Source organism: Ciona robusta, chromosome 10 (assembly GCF_009617815.1).
Source record: "Ciona robusta chromosome 10, ASM961781v2".
NCBI lineage: Eukaryota > Metazoa > Chordata > Ascidiacea > Phlebobranchia > Cionidae > Ciona > Ciona robusta.
The window spans coordinates 4,999,307-5,014,288 of NC_143244.1; the positions used below are offsets into that span (position 1 = coordinate 4,999,307).

At 32.8% G+C, this 14,982-nt stretch overlaps 1 protein-coding gene across 3 annotated transcripts in view; it reads left to right on the plus strand.

Moving 5' to 3' along the window:
- LOC149729852 (uncharacterized) overlaps positions 1 to 14,982 on the plus strand; it is a 97,689-nt gene that overhangs the window by 35,164 nt on the left and 47,543 nt on the right. For all 3 annotated transcript variants that reach the window (XM_089885873.1, XM_089885874.1, XM_089885876.1), the window contains 23 exons: positions 217 to 349; positions 733 to 871; positions 1,398 to 1,595; positions 2,098 to 2,247; positions 2,646 to 2,828; positions 3,305 to 3,421; positions 3,854 to 4,003; positions 4,550 to 4,702; positions 5,230 to 5,445; positions 5,848 to 5,973; positions 6,341 to 6,485; positions 7,029 to 7,231; positions 7,780 to 7,995; positions 8,705 to 8,811; positions 9,297 to 9,547; positions 9,933 to 10,099; positions 10,585 to 10,698; positions 11,193 to 11,309; positions 11,707 to 11,830; positions 12,243 to 12,355; positions 12,999 to 13,183; positions 13,703 to 13,769; positions 14,317 to 14,655. In XM_089885873.1, coding sequence (XP_089741999.1) covers positions 217 to 349; positions 733 to 871; positions 1,398 to 1,595; positions 2,098 to 2,247; positions 2,646 to 2,828; positions 3,305 to 3,421; positions 3,854 to 4,003; positions 4,550 to 4,702; positions 5,230 to 5,445; positions 5,848 to 5,973; positions 6,341 to 6,485; positions 7,029 to 7,231; positions 7,780 to 7,995; positions 8,705 to 8,811; positions 9,297 to 9,547; positions 9,933 to 10,099; positions 10,585 to 10,698; positions 11,193 to 11,309; positions 11,707 to 11,830; positions 12,243 to 12,355; positions 12,999 to 13,183; positions 13,703 to 13,769; positions 14,317 to 14,655 — 3,713 coding nt within the window. The remainder of the gene's footprint in view (positions 1 to 216; positions 350 to 732; positions 872 to 1,397; positions 1,596 to 2,097; positions 2,248 to 2,645; positions 2,829 to 3,304; positions 3,422 to 3,853; positions 4,004 to 4,549; positions 4,703 to 5,229; positions 5,446 to 5,847; positions 5,974 to 6,340; positions 6,486 to 7,028; positions 7,232 to 7,779; positions 7,996 to 8,704; positions 8,812 to 9,296; positions 9,548 to 9,932; positions 10,100 to 10,584; positions 10,699 to 11,192; positions 11,310 to 11,706; positions 11,831 to 12,242; positions 12,356 to 12,998; positions 13,184 to 13,702; positions 13,770 to 14,316; positions 14,656 to 14,982) is intronic.

A 14,982-nucleotide genomic window follows, 5' to 3' on the forward strand; every position in this document is an offset into this window, starting at 1 on the left:
TTTTATCATTTATTTTTTTCAAAACAATGTTTATTATATATTTTGTTTTAATAATTTAGAAAAAAAATCGGATTTTTTTATGAAATGACTATTTTTTTCGGAATTTACAATATTTTTAAAAAATAAAAACAATTTTATTTTGTAAGAAAAAAAAATGTTTTTACAGCGAAGTGCTAATTCTAATAAAAAGTTTTGTCAATTGTTATTTTTTTTTAGATCTGGGGTAAATGTTAGTGACCCCGGGACTGCCCCCAGCTCAGGGGACGGGGGTTTATGTCCACCTGGGTATTATTGTCTTCAGGGAACGGGGGAACCTGTGGGTTGCGACGAGGGAACTTTCTCTGATAAGGTGAAAAATTGTTTTTTTTTATACACATATTATATATATATATATATATATATATTGTTTGTTGTTTTTTTTTTAGATTTTGTCACTTTTATTTCATGCAATGCCAATAAAATGCTATGTTATTATTTTTTTCGGGGATTTATAATATGGTTCTTTATATTGGTGATTATATTACAACCAATACTGACTTCTAGCTACAATTTCTGTATATTATGTACTTAAACACCTTATACCCAATGTACCCAAACCATAACATATTCTGATGACTTTCCTATTCTAAAAGTGGTGAGGTCCTTCGGCAGATCTTGGGATGTAGTTCAGAGTTAACCTATTACCTGATTCTGATTTCTGATTAAATCTTTTTTTATAAATAACCGTATCAGATTGGAGCCAGCACACCTGGCGATTGTGACAGCTGTACAGTTGGTCAATTTTGCTCGGAAAGGAACCTCACATCACCTAATGGAAACTGCACAGCTGGTTTCTTCTGTTCTGGTGGTTCAGCTACCCCTACACCAACAGGTTTGTAAGCCATGTTGAAAGATAAGAAAAGAAAATCATTTTCCGAAAAGTTAAACACTATTCCGGCGCCGTAGCACAGTTGGTTAGCGCGCCTGCCTCTAACACAAAGGTAATAGGTTCAAGGCTCATCGCTGCTACCATTGTGGCGTATGTGTCCTTGGGCAAAACACTTAACGGCAATTGCTTCAACCCAGTGGTCATTAATGGTTTGTCCAAATTATCAGCCATAAATAAAAAATGGGAAAATCCTCCCAAAAAATAAATAATCACCCACAAAGTAACAAACATGGTAACTCGTGAGCTGGCACGAGGTGTTAAACCCGTGTTATAATGACTGTCGTTTTCCAGCCACGCGAGGAAAAAGTAAGTTACATTCATTCATTCATTCATTCATTCGTTACATTCATTCAATTTAAAAATAAAAAAATATTAAATCAATTAAACAAAGATAAAACAATGGTAAAAAAGCTCCTTTTTAAAAATATAAAACCTATATACAATTTTATAAACTAATATTTAAATCCAGGTATTGGTGGAAATGTATGTTCATACGGCAAATACTGCCCTGAAGGGACAGTGGTTGAGTTAGACTGTCCACCTGGAGGTTACAGCAACACTACAGGGTTACCTGCATGTACACCTTGTCAAGAAGGCTTCTATTGTCCTGGTGCTACCATAGATTACTCACAAAATCCATGCGTGCCTGGGTATTACTGCCCTACAGGTAAAGTTTTGTTCCTTTTTTAAAATTTGAAATTGAGTTTAGCATAAGATAAAAATAAATTTAAAACAACCTAATTTCCATTTATTTTTTAATTGGAATACAACACCAAATTCAAATTAAATAAAACGGGAGAATTAGCAACAAAACAACAGCCATTAAAAAAACTTTCTATTGGTAAAAATGACTTGAAATAAGTGTCATATAAAAACATTGCTTCTAAACCTACTATTTTAGAGTGGGAAAAATAGTTTTTTTTGAATATTCTTTTTGTTTGAATAGTAAAATTGGTTTTTGGTAATATACTGCTAAATTTAAACATAAAACTTTTTTTTTTAACAATTTTTTAATTTTCCAAAAAATTCTCTTTAACAATTTTTTTAATTTTTCAAAAAATTAATTAAAATTTTCTTTTTTTTCTAATTTTGAATATTTTTTACACTGTTTTACATACGTGCAAAAAAAATCTTCAAATTTTTAAAACCAAAAAACAATTTTACACCAGGCACAGCAAGCTACATAGATACCCCATGTCCACCTGGTTCCTATGGTACTGTACCACAAGCATCATCTGTAGATATGTGTTCACCATGTGATCCAGGCATGTATTGTGTGGGTAATGGTTCCACTACCCCAACTGCACAATGTGACCCAGGTAAAATTTTAAACCATGTATTTGTACTTTCAACTTTTTTTTCTTATAATAACTATATAGTTTAAATGAATGTTTTTTGTTTTGTTTTTTTTGCGAGAAATGAGGTTTTCCTTTTGAGTTAAAATACAAAAGTATAAAAAAATGATCGATTTTCTTAAATTTAATTTATTTTTTTATTTATATATATTTCATTTATTCTTTTAATCGCACCTAAAATTTAAAAATTGTCGATATCCTTTTAGTCTTACAATTACAAAACTAGAAGTCTCTCTTGCTTTTCTCCCAAATATAAAAAAAAAATTAAAAAAAAAATTTTTTTTTAGGTTATTGCTGTATGACAGATATTTTCTAGACAGACCGTTACAACAGTTTCTCAAATTTGAAAAAAAAATTTTTAGGTTATTACTGCGTCGTCAACGCCACCACCCCCAAACCAAGCGGTATGATGAATGTAACGGGTGTCGACTCATGTTTATGCCCCGCTACTGACACAGGGGGTCGTTGCCCTATCGGATATTTCTGCACGGCAGGTTCACCTGCGCCAGAACCCTGCACTGGAGGTTACTACTGCGAAACAGAAGGTATTTAATAAAACAATTTTTATATGGGTGAGCTTCTGCGACAAGGCATGCTAAAAAAATTAAAAAAGTTTATGCTTTTAAAAACTTGGTCTTTTTTGTATAGTTGGTTTTCAGGAAACCTCAGATTTGAGCCAGAGGAGGGCCTAAACACTCAGAAAAAGAGCTGTTTAAAAAAATAAGTTTTTTGTTTATAAAGAATTATGTTTTAGGGCAAACTGGCTATTTATATTCTTGTGTTAATTTAAATAAATATTAAAATCTCACATTTTTCACACTTTTTTCTTGTGTTTAAATTTTAACTTTGTCAGAAGATCTTTTTTTTTTCTAATAGTACCAAATGTCATACCCAAAATAAATTTTTTTTTTTACTAAATACTAAAAACAATACCAAATTTTTCGCACCAAAACTTAAAACTTTTAATTCTTTTTTTAATTTTTACCACATATATTTTAAATTCTATATTTTCAATACACAGGTCTAGATGCTCCTACAGCCAAATGCTTTGCTGGTTATTACTGCAACAGCAGTGCTACCAGACCAGACCCTGTTGATGGTTTTACTGGTGGTGTGTGTACTGAGGGCCATTGGTGTGGTAAGTAAAAAGTATTTTTTAGCCCAGTGGTCACTAATGGGTTGTCCAAATTATCAGCCATACATGAAAAAATATGAAAAAATCCCCACAAAATAATCACTTACAAAGTAATATACATGGTAACTCATAGGCTGGCAAGAAGTTTATGAAACAGAACACCCGTGTTATAACGACTGTCGTTTTTAGGCACAACAATAGTTACATTCATTCATTCAGTATAGCCACAGAAAAGCAGAACAAAACAGCAAGAATTATAAAAAATACACCAAAAACTGCCTAAAAAAATACACCAAAAACTGCCTAAAAAAAACTAACAACAACAAAATAAAAAATACACCAAAAACTGCACAAAAACAAAATTTTACCAAAAACCACATAAAATGAACATCATAAATACAATTCAACTAATTTCTAGCATTTTTCTAAAAACAGATGAAGGAACTGCCAACCCTAAACCATGCCCAGCAGGCACTTATAACAACGGGACGTTCCTTAAATCTCAATCTGAATGCTCACAATGCACTGGTGGTTACTACTGTCCTGATGCTGGGCAAGTTACAGTCACAGAAGAATGCCCAGAAGGTAATATGATCATTTTGTTATTGGCATAATAATACCTTATAGAGTGTACAGGCACCATAGAAAAGTTGTTAACACGCCTGCTCTAACCCAGAGGTAATGGGTTCAAGGCTCGTCACTGCTACCATTGTGGGCGCATATGTCCTTGAGCAAGACACTTAACGGCAATTGCTCAAACCCAGTGTTTGCTTTATGGGCTGTCTGAATTGTTTGTTACCTATTTATTGTATATAGATAGCCCATTTTTAAGGTCCACAGTTTTTTCACCCTTTTTAAGCCATTTGATGAATAAATTTCTCAGTGGGTACCATGGTACTGGCTTTGAATCTTGGTGCTGCCACTATTTTAGTATTTTCTTGGGCAAATTGCTTAATTTCTCCAACCCAATGGTCACTAATGAGTTGTCAGCCATACAGAACAAAAAAAAATTTTTGTGGGAATTTTTTAAGCCAGAATTTGTATGAAACAGAACACCCATGTTATAACATCTGAATGCGAAACTGAAGAAATTACGTTTAGTTTAACATAAAACTATCTGTTTTCTCACAGGCCACTTCTGTCCCTCCGGTTCAAGCAATGGCACCAGCAACCCCTGCCAACCTGGTTTTTACTGTCCAGCTGGTTCACCAGATCAAGTAATTTGTAACTCAGGTTACTACCAAGATGAAATGCAAGCTATAGATTGCAAACAATGCCCTGGAGGTATGAATACAAAAGTGTTTTATCATTCCAATAATCCATTATTTTACGTGGCAGAAATTTTCAACCCAAAACTTAAAAAAAAAATTATTTAAATACTGTTTCATTTTATTTGTTTGTATAAAAGTGTTGTTTTTTTGTTTTTAGTTTTTAAAATTAATTCTTGTTGTGTTACTTTTTCATTACTGTTATTTAATACTATGTTTTACGATGGTGGTTCTTACATGTAAGTTGTTTTTATATTACAATATGGTTGTTAGATATATTTTCTATTATACATAACAGTATTTACCAATATCCACTATCATATTACATGTAACGACCATATTATTCCTTTAAAAAAATCCCAAAAAGTAATCCCCCACACAGTAACATACTTAGTAACTTGTAAGCAAGCACGAGGTGTATGAAACAAAACACCTGTGTTTAACGACTGTAATTTTCCGGCCTAGCGAGGATAAAGTAAGTTACATTCATTTAAACATATTTGTTAATTTTTTGTTTTCAATTTTTATAATTTTTTCTCTCAGGTTACTACTGTGACAATAGCATTGCTGCAATCCCAGATTACAGTACCTATCCTTGTCCTATGGGTAGTTATTGCCCCAATGGTACCACATTTTCCACACAATATCTATGCCAACCTGGTACCTATGGTAGCCAAGAGAAAAGGGTTTCTGCAGATCAATGTGATGACTGCCCACCTGGAAAATATTGTCCTCTTTTGGGAATGGTATCTTCGGATGGTAAGTTTTTTTTACTAGGCTGGGGTTTGAACCCAGGACCCTTGTTTTGTATTTAATGTTTTATTTAGATTTTATATTTTATAAAGAATTTTTTTCTGAATGAATAAATAAATACACTTAACAACAATTGCTCCAACTCAGTGGTCACAAATGGGCTGTCCAAATTATCAGCCACACATAAAAAAAAACAAAAAAAATATTCACCTACAAAGTAACATACTAACTCATAAGCTGGCACGAGGTGTATGAAACAGAACACCCTGTGTTTAACGACTGTCATTTTCCAGCCACGAGAGAATAAAGTAAGTTACACTCATTCATCCAAAATATTAGAAGGACAATTTACATCTTAAAAACAAAGCAAATTTTGCAAAGTTTGTAACTTTTTAATTTGTTTTCCAGTTACACCATCTTCCCCCACCTACGATTGTGCAGCTGGTTATCTTTGTATATCTGGTGCTTCAGTTGCTACACCTAATGATACAGTCACTGGTAAACCATGCGACGCTGGCTATTACTGCAAAGAAGGTAGGCTAAGCGTTTTACCGATTTTCTATTTAACGCATGTGGTTCTGAATGCATATTGTGTTTTTTTCAGTTTTTTTAAACTTTTTTTGCTAAATAAACAAGTATAAACAAAGCTGTTGCAGCCAGGCACATTAAAAACTCAAAGTGTAAATAGCTCTTATTGCAATTTGAATATTGCTTTCAAAGAATGTAGGTATGGTCACCTTTATCAGTCAATACCATTTTTTAAACTTATCAATTAAAAAGAATATTTCCCTAAAAGAAGTGTTTTTAAATACACTTTTGCTAAAAACTGTGTTTTTTTTACACAATATTTAAACAGAAAGTTTTTAGTTTTGACACAGAATAAAACCCATTATTCCTCAAGGTGCAATATCTCCTACTTCATGCAAAGAAGGGACATTCAACAATCAAACCGGACAAGGTTTTTCAACCGCATGTGTAGACTGCACACCGGGTTATTATTGTGATCAAAAAGCTTTGGTTAATCCGTCTGCAAAATGCAGTGCTGGGTAAGATTGTAGTTTTAGACTTGGTTGCAATTAACCATGGCCGGGGCTTAATTGTTACCACTACTCTTATTGTACTTAAGGCCAAAGGGTGCAATGTTTAATGCTCAATGTTGGTATCATTTTTTATTTAACAAGACACTTGACGGAAATTGTTCCAATCCATTGGTTATGTGGTATCTAAATTGTAATCCATACAGAAAAAACTTATAATTTAAAAAGTTATTTACGTGGTAGCTTCTAAACGAGTATGTGGTATAAGAAATAAAGCACTCATGTTATGACAACTGATTCACTGTGGCAGTCACCAATGTTTTATTATAAATAAATTCCAAGTATAAAATTGAAAAAAATCCAGCCAAGAAAATCATATAAATTCTGTAGCAAAAAATGCCACTGTCACCTAAAAGTGGTGGCAAATACCACCAACCACTATTAACTGCACAAATTTTATGTCACAGACTTAAATATTTCTCTGGCAATTTCATGTTTTTGCCAAACGCCACCTTGAATTTTGAGCTCCATATTAATACTTTTATTTTTTAGCTACTACTGTCCTGGTGGTGATGAAATACCAACACCTGCAAACCAGAACTGTACAGTAGGTCACTACTGCCCTGAAGGAACAGCAAACCCCATTCCATGCCCTGATGGAAGATACATGCTTGATAGACAGGCTGAGATATGTTTAGACTGCCCAGCTGGTACTTACTGTGTGGATGGTATTAATACACTCCCATGCCCTATTGGTAAGAATATTATATAATCCTATACTACTGTACAGTCTGATTACTGTATATTACGATATACAACTAAAATCTTAAACTTTCCTTAAAAAAAAATTTTTTTCTAGCTTTTTTTATGGTTGCAATTAATGTAAAATATACCAGTATGCATTAACCTTCTAAAAGTCCTAAAAAAACTATAAATTCTCGATTTAAAACCTGCAGAAAACAACATTAAAAGCAGAAAAGCCAAAAATAGCATTTAAAATAAAAAGTCCATATATAAAAAAACATCAAAAATAGCATACAAAACACAGCAAAAAACTGCATACAAAATGAAATTTAAACTTTTAAAATACCAAAAAAAATACTTATTACTATTATTATTTTTTACAAAATTTATTTTAACACCCCAATTTTTTTAGGTTACTTCTGCCCTAATGGGACATGTTATCCATAGCAAAAAAATAGCAGAAAATCACATATTAAATTTAAACAAAAAAATACAAAAAATTAGTTCTATATGTTAAAATTAGAAAAAAAATTAATTTAACAAAAATTATTTTTATCAGGTTATTTCTGCCCAAATGGGACAGGCTATCCGTGGCCTGCCTGCCCACCTGGCAGCTTTGGACAAGCTGGTAGCTTACAAAAGATTGACGATTGCGAGGCATGCCCTGCAGGAAAATATTGCGAGGAATATAATGCAACAACATATACTGGCCCATGTGAAGCGACTTATTTTTGTAAAAATGGAAGTTCCTCAGCTACACCTGATGGGAGTGACGGTAAGGTTATGTTAATTTTGGATTGCACTATAGAACTTATGTATAGTAGGGTGGGGAAGACGAGACACCTTTAGCAGTTATATATTCAAAAAGCCTGATCGTGTTTTAAACAATTAACAACTCTTTATGGGAGTTGTGAGGATACGGTTTTGTAATTTTTTGAATGATTTTTGTTTACTACTAACTGGGACGAGAAATAAATTGTTTTAACAACCTTTGTTTTGTCGCTATATTCTGTCTTTTTTGTTTACTATTTCTAATCTTTGCTACCTAATCGAAAAGACAAATAAAGTTATTATTAAAGGTATTATGTTTCTTGTTGGAGGTGGTATAGTATTTACTGGTCATAAAATTTGTACTTTTAAACAAAAACATTTTTTTCAGTGATGGTAGATTTGTGTATGTTTTAATTTAGCGATTCACCTTTTCAATTTGTGTTATATAGGCATTTCAACCTAAATTGTAAAATTTGACTTTTTAAATGTTTATCACAGCTCTTTTTTTAAAATTATAAGAAGAGAGACTAGTGTTCATTTAAACAGAAACTATTAAGTCACATTTAGAGTAACGCTCCAACTCAGACCTAAATCCCTATAAGTCCTATAACGTGTCTCATTGTATAAAATAAATACTAACCTGTGACCCTAGCTTTTCCAGCTGTATTACATTTTACTATTATAGTTTAGTATTTATCATTTATTATCATCAGGTATCAATGGTCCGTGCTCGCCTGGTCACTATTGTCCAGCGGGTGTCACTGTGGAGCAGGATTGTCCATCAGGAACATTTTCAAACAAAAGTGGCCTCGCTGTTGCTGTAAGTTGTTTCTAAAAACCTGTCAGAATTTAAAACTGTAATGGTTTATGAATGACTAACTATGTTTTACACTTACATGGCGGTATAACATTTGTTGTTATAACGTTTTCACTTCATGTGCTCCCTTACAAGTTACTACAAATATGACTTCATTCTATTTTTTGCTTTGTAAAAATATATGCTTATAGGAGTAATAGTACTCATGTAAGGCCCAAAGGGTCTTAAAAATCTGGTCTAAATTCTAGGTCCGCTAAAAAAAACTATATCTATAGAAATAGAATAAATTTTGTAAAATCGTTTCTGAAAATAAAAAATGTATAACAAAAATTAACAAAATAATAAAAAAATCAATAAAAAAATGGAACTAACCCACAATTTTTTTTCTTTACAGTCTGAAGGTTCTGGCTGTCCTGCTGGTAAAAAATATAATCTAAATAAAAAAAAATTAAAAAAAAGTGGAAATTGACCCACCCCTTTTTCTACAGTCTGAATGTTCTGGCTGTCCTGCCGGTAAATTCTGCAGCGGTGGAAAAGATGCCCCAGATGGTGACTGTGCAGGGGGTTATTACTGTGTTGTGAATTCCACACAAGAAAAACCACCAGTTACAGATAACACAGGTGGTCCATGCCCATCTGGTTTCCAATGCCCAGTAGGATCTGCCAACCCAGAAGCTTGCAGAATTGGAACTTATAACAACCAACCTGGACTGCAAGAGTGCTACACCTGCCCTGCAGGGTAAGAAAATTCAAAAAATATAGAAAATGGGTAAAAAAGTAACTTTTTTTTCAAAAACTGGTAAAAAATAACATTCTTTTAAAAATTGGTAAAAAAAGTAAAAATAATTAAAATTAAGTACAGTTATAAAAAGTTCAAATGTTGTTGTTCATAGTCTACTGCTGTAAAAAAATACTTTTTTAAATGGTGGCAGGGTAAGAAAATATAAAAGAATCATCTTTTTGTTAATTTTTTCACTAATGTTAGAAAATATTTCACTAATGTTAGAAAATAGCAAATAAAACATAATTTATTCACAAATCATTTTGGGTGTTTTGAAATAGTTTTTGCCCAGCAAATAAAAATGCAATTTTGTTTATATTTTATAACTTTTCCACTTTTCCAGCTACTTCTGTCCTGAAAATGCGACAGACTATATCAACAACGAGTGTCCACCTGGTTATTTCTGCCCTAATGGAACTGGGGGTGCATTTGATCACCCATGCCCTATTGGTACATTCAACAATGCTAGTGGTGGACAGGATTTAAGAGACTGTGCACCTTGTAAACCAGGTAGGGGATTGAGTGTTGGAAAATTTTGGGGAGTGGCACAATGGGTTCAAGGCTTGTCGCTGTTGCCATTGTGGGTGTATGTGTCCTTATGCAAGACACTTAATGAAAAATGCTCCAACCCAGTGGTCACTAATGGGTTGTCTGAATTGTCAGCCATACATGGACACACAAAAAATAGAAAAAAATTATACCCAAGAAGCTACATACGTGGTTACTTGTAAGCTGGTACGTGGTGTATGAAACAGAACACCCGTGTTATAATGACTGTCGTTTTCCTGCCGTGCGAGGATAAAGTAAGTTACATTTATTCATTCAAAAAAATAAAAATAAATTAATTACCTGCAAAGTAATATACGTGGTTACTTGTAAGCTGGTATGAGGTGTATGAAACAGAACACCTGTTATAAAAACTGTACAAGTACACCACTATTTAAAATACCAATTTAAAGTACACCAATATTACATCCAGTACCAACTTTTCTCAGGTTATTATTGCGAAACTGTTGGTCTACGTGAACCCAATGCTCTATGTTCAGAGGGCTGGTATTGCACGTTATGTTCATGGTCTCCCACCCCTACTAACTCCACCCCTATAACTGGTAAGTGTTGCCAAATTATTTATAAAGCATGGTATTTTTAATATTTGGGTGGGCGGGTGAAACTGAACTGGAAACCCTTTTTTGTGGCAGATTTTTTTTTTTTTTTGTGGCAGAATTTTTTAATTTTTTTGTGGCAGTATTTTTTTGTGGCAGTATTTTTTTATTTTTTTGTGGCAGAAAAACAGTAATTGATGTTTTGAGCCATGCACTACAAAAAAATTAAAAAAACTCTAAAATAATAAAAGTAGTTGCCATGAAAACGGTAGTAAAGCCAATTACAAAAGTGACTTTTAAATGAGACTGCTGAAAGTTGTATGATAGCTTACCTTTTTAAAAATCAGGACTATTTTTCAGTTAGCGAATAAAATGTTTTTTTTTATTTTTTCACCAGAAGACTTTTTTTCTTATATATCATATTATGCCTGGTGGAACAACAGTGAAATCATGTGTATTTACCCAAACCCCAAGTTAATTTCAATCATACTTCTCAACAGTAAGCGACACTTCATGCCTTTGTCCTGTACAAAGTGACGTCAACTCAACAGGAGGTCGATGCCAACCTGGAAGTTTCTGCCCAACAGGGTCATACGAACCAACACCGTGCACGCCTGGTATGAAGTTTCTTTTCGACATTTTAAACCAGTGCTTTTGGATTTTTTGACCGATTTTGTTATTAAAACCACTGAAATAAAATCGTCTTCCATATTTCTTTGTTAAAAGCCAATTTTAAAAAAAAATATTTAAGACACATATACATATGAACCAACTCCATGCGCACTGAGTACGAAGTTTAAAAAATAAATTTTTGACAGTGAAACCAGTGCCTAACTTTTTTTGACAAATTTTAGTTTTTAAATCCATTCAAGTTTTATTGGTGTGAACTTTTCTTTGTTAAATTACTCTTTTAAAAAGTATTAAATTACATTTTCGAAATTATTATTTTTAAGAAGAATTTTTGAGTAAGAACAAGAATCGTCGGAAAAATTTTATCACTAACATTTATTTCAGGAGAATATTGTGAAACTGCTGGTCTTGGTAGCACGACCAGTGGACCGTGTCAAGCAGGTTTCTATTGTCTCGGTGGTGCGAGCTCTCCCACCCCCTCTGATGGTGTAACTGGTGATGTGTGTCCGTAAGTAGAAGAAAATCTTTTAAAATTTTTTGTGTGTTGCTGTGGCAAGCGGTTTTCCCCTACCTCTAACCCAGAGGTAAAAGGTTCAAGACATGCTGCTGCTATCATTGTGTCAGCCATACATCAGCCACGTACATAGAAATATTACCAAGATAATCACCCACAAAGTAACATACATGGTAACTCGTAAGCTGGTACGAGGTGTTAAACCCGTGTGATAACGACTGTCGTTTTCCGACCAAGCAAGAATAAATCAAATTGCACTTTCATACATCCATTCGTAAAAATAGTGATTCATTATTTAGTGTAAAAAAACATTCTAAACCGAAAACCTTTTAATTATATTATAATTTAAATTATAATACTAGTTTTTCTATATTAGTTATATTAATATCCAAATATAATTGTACAGCATCGGGCATTACTGTGAGTCAGGTAGCAAAGATAAAACACCTTGTGCTCCTGGTACCTTCAGTAACCTTACTGAGAATCAGAACCAAGCCAACTGTACTATGTGCACGCCAGGTAAAACGCATTTCTAATTTTAAAATTACTGTAAAATATAATAAACTTGAAAAAAATGCGAAAAGTTAGTTACTGTTTCAAGTTTTTAAATTTTCATTTGATGCAAATTTTTTACAACAGTGGTAAACTGTTTCCTATTTTTGTTCTGGTATTATAGGCCTTTAGCATTTTATTCCTTTATACATTTTTTCATGCTAACAAAATTAAAATAGTTACAAACCTAAAATTTCATTTAACACACTTAAAACACTAAATTCTAAAACTTTGATTTTTTACTATTTCTTGTTTTCTCCAACAAATATAGTAGGTTGGGGCAAGGTAGGATAGTCCATGTTTTCATTCTGTTTTATCGTCCCATTTTGTAGTAAACAAAGAATATTTTCAGAAATACATAACTGTATCTTCCTGCCTCTAAAGGAAAATTTTTAGTTGATAAAAACTGCATTACATAACATGGGCCGTTTTGTGCTTACGGTATCCATTTAACCCTAAAAAACTATACCAAAAAATAGTCCAACACCAACTTTAAACAAAAAATATTTACAAAATTACATAACTGTATCTTCTTGCCTCTAAAGGAGTGCTTTTAGTTGTTAAAAACTGCATTACATAATTACAACATTTTTCAACACCTACTTTTTAGGTTTCTACTGTTCTGGTGGCGATTCTGTTGAAACTAATTTATGCGCTGAGCGTTACTACTGTCCCGGTGGCCAAAATATAAGCAGTCCGGCTGAATTCCTATGCCCACCTGGTTCATACTGCCTAGCAGGACAGTCAGAACCCGCACCTTGTGAAAGTGGGACATATCAGAATCAATATGGACAGGTAGTAGAGTCAAAATTTTTTTTTTTTTTTTATTTATTTATTTTTTTTTTTTTTTTTTTTTTTTTTTTTTTTTTTTTTTTTTTTTTTTTTTTTTTTTAATTTTTTATTTTTTTTAATTTTTTTTTTTATTATTTTTTTTTTATCTAAAATATTTTTCTATGTTATATTCTATTTGTTTAGCTGCAATGCTGTTACTCTAGAAATTCTGTTATGTGTTATTTTACATTAAAATAAATTTTATTTATCTCTTTGAACACTATAGCAAAAAAATAGATAAATTAATCAAAACAGTGAAGAGAAGTGAATTAGCAACAAAACCAGTAAATGACAGTCATTAAAAACACCCTATGAGTAGAACCTACTTGAAGAAAAAGTGTCATATAAAAGCATGGCTGCTAAACCTACAATACAGTATAAATTAACTCCTATTGAATTGTATTTAAATTAAAGCAAATTACTGTAGATTTAAAAAAAGGTGTTATTTTTGATAGGTAATTCAATACATGTTTGTTGTTACAGATTACATGCGAAGAATGCCCATCTAGTTATTACTGTGAAGCAATTAACAGTTCTGTTGTAGTAATAGGTACGTAACTTGGATTATTTTCTGGTATATCCAAGAATTGGGCAACTTAAAAATGAAAAAAATTCTGTATCTCCACAACTTTCATAGACTGTTGTTAATTGTTTAAAACACGATTAGGATATTTGGATATTATGTGGTAACGGTGTCCCGTATTCCTCCACCCTACTATGAATAGTATAACCGAATATATTATATTTTAATAATATAGTAAAACAATGGTTTTGAAATTAGCTGATCCATGCTATATCTATATAACATATAACCTTTAACTATATAGGAGGGTGGGGAAAATGGGACATCTTTTTATTCTATTTTCCTGTCCCATTTGGTAGTAAACAAAGAACATTCAAAGAATTATGAAACTGTATTCTCGCGACTCCCATAGACAGTTGTTAATTGTTTAACAGGATATTTGGATATTATGTGCTAAAGGTGTTCGCCTTCCCTCACCCTACTATATATAATATAACTACTTTAAATCATATTATAACTAGTTATAGTCCAAAACTTAGCTTTTCTACATTACAAGTACCATATATCCCTACAGGTGTATCTGTTCCTACTGTCTGCCCACAAGGTTACTTTTGTCCTAACGGCACGCGCTTTGCCAAAGAGTTTCCCTGCCCGTTCGGAACATACGGCGACCGTCAAATGCTCTCTAGCGCCGCCGAGTGCAAGGAGTGCGACCGAGGCTCTTTCTGCGGCAGCGCAGGGTTGTTAGCGCCCTCTGGTTTCTGCCAAGCAGGTTTTTATTGCATCGGAAACTCCTCCACAGCGACACCTAGGGACGGAACAACGGGGGTGCCGTGCCCGTTAGGAAAATATTGCGTGAATGGAACAAAGGCACCGGAATTGTGCCCGCCAGGAACTTTTGGACCTGTAGAAGGTAAATTTATTGTTTTTAAGCTCATTTTGAATAGCTTTAAACTGTTTCTAACTGTTTTTCTGTACCTTATAAAGTTTGTAAATACAACTGAATATGAGTTAATTTGTATCATTTGTCGGTTCAATAGACACAATTTCATTTGAAATTTTTACTTACGTAGTTTTTAACGACCATTGTCGCTACTAATTTTCTACTTTTCGTTGTTTTAATCAATCTGATCTTAGGTATTTTATTTGATAAAAATAAGTTTAAAAACAGATTATTTTGCTTCTAATTCTCTTCTGTTCACTGTTTTATTTAAACTGATCTTCATTGTTGTATTCGGAG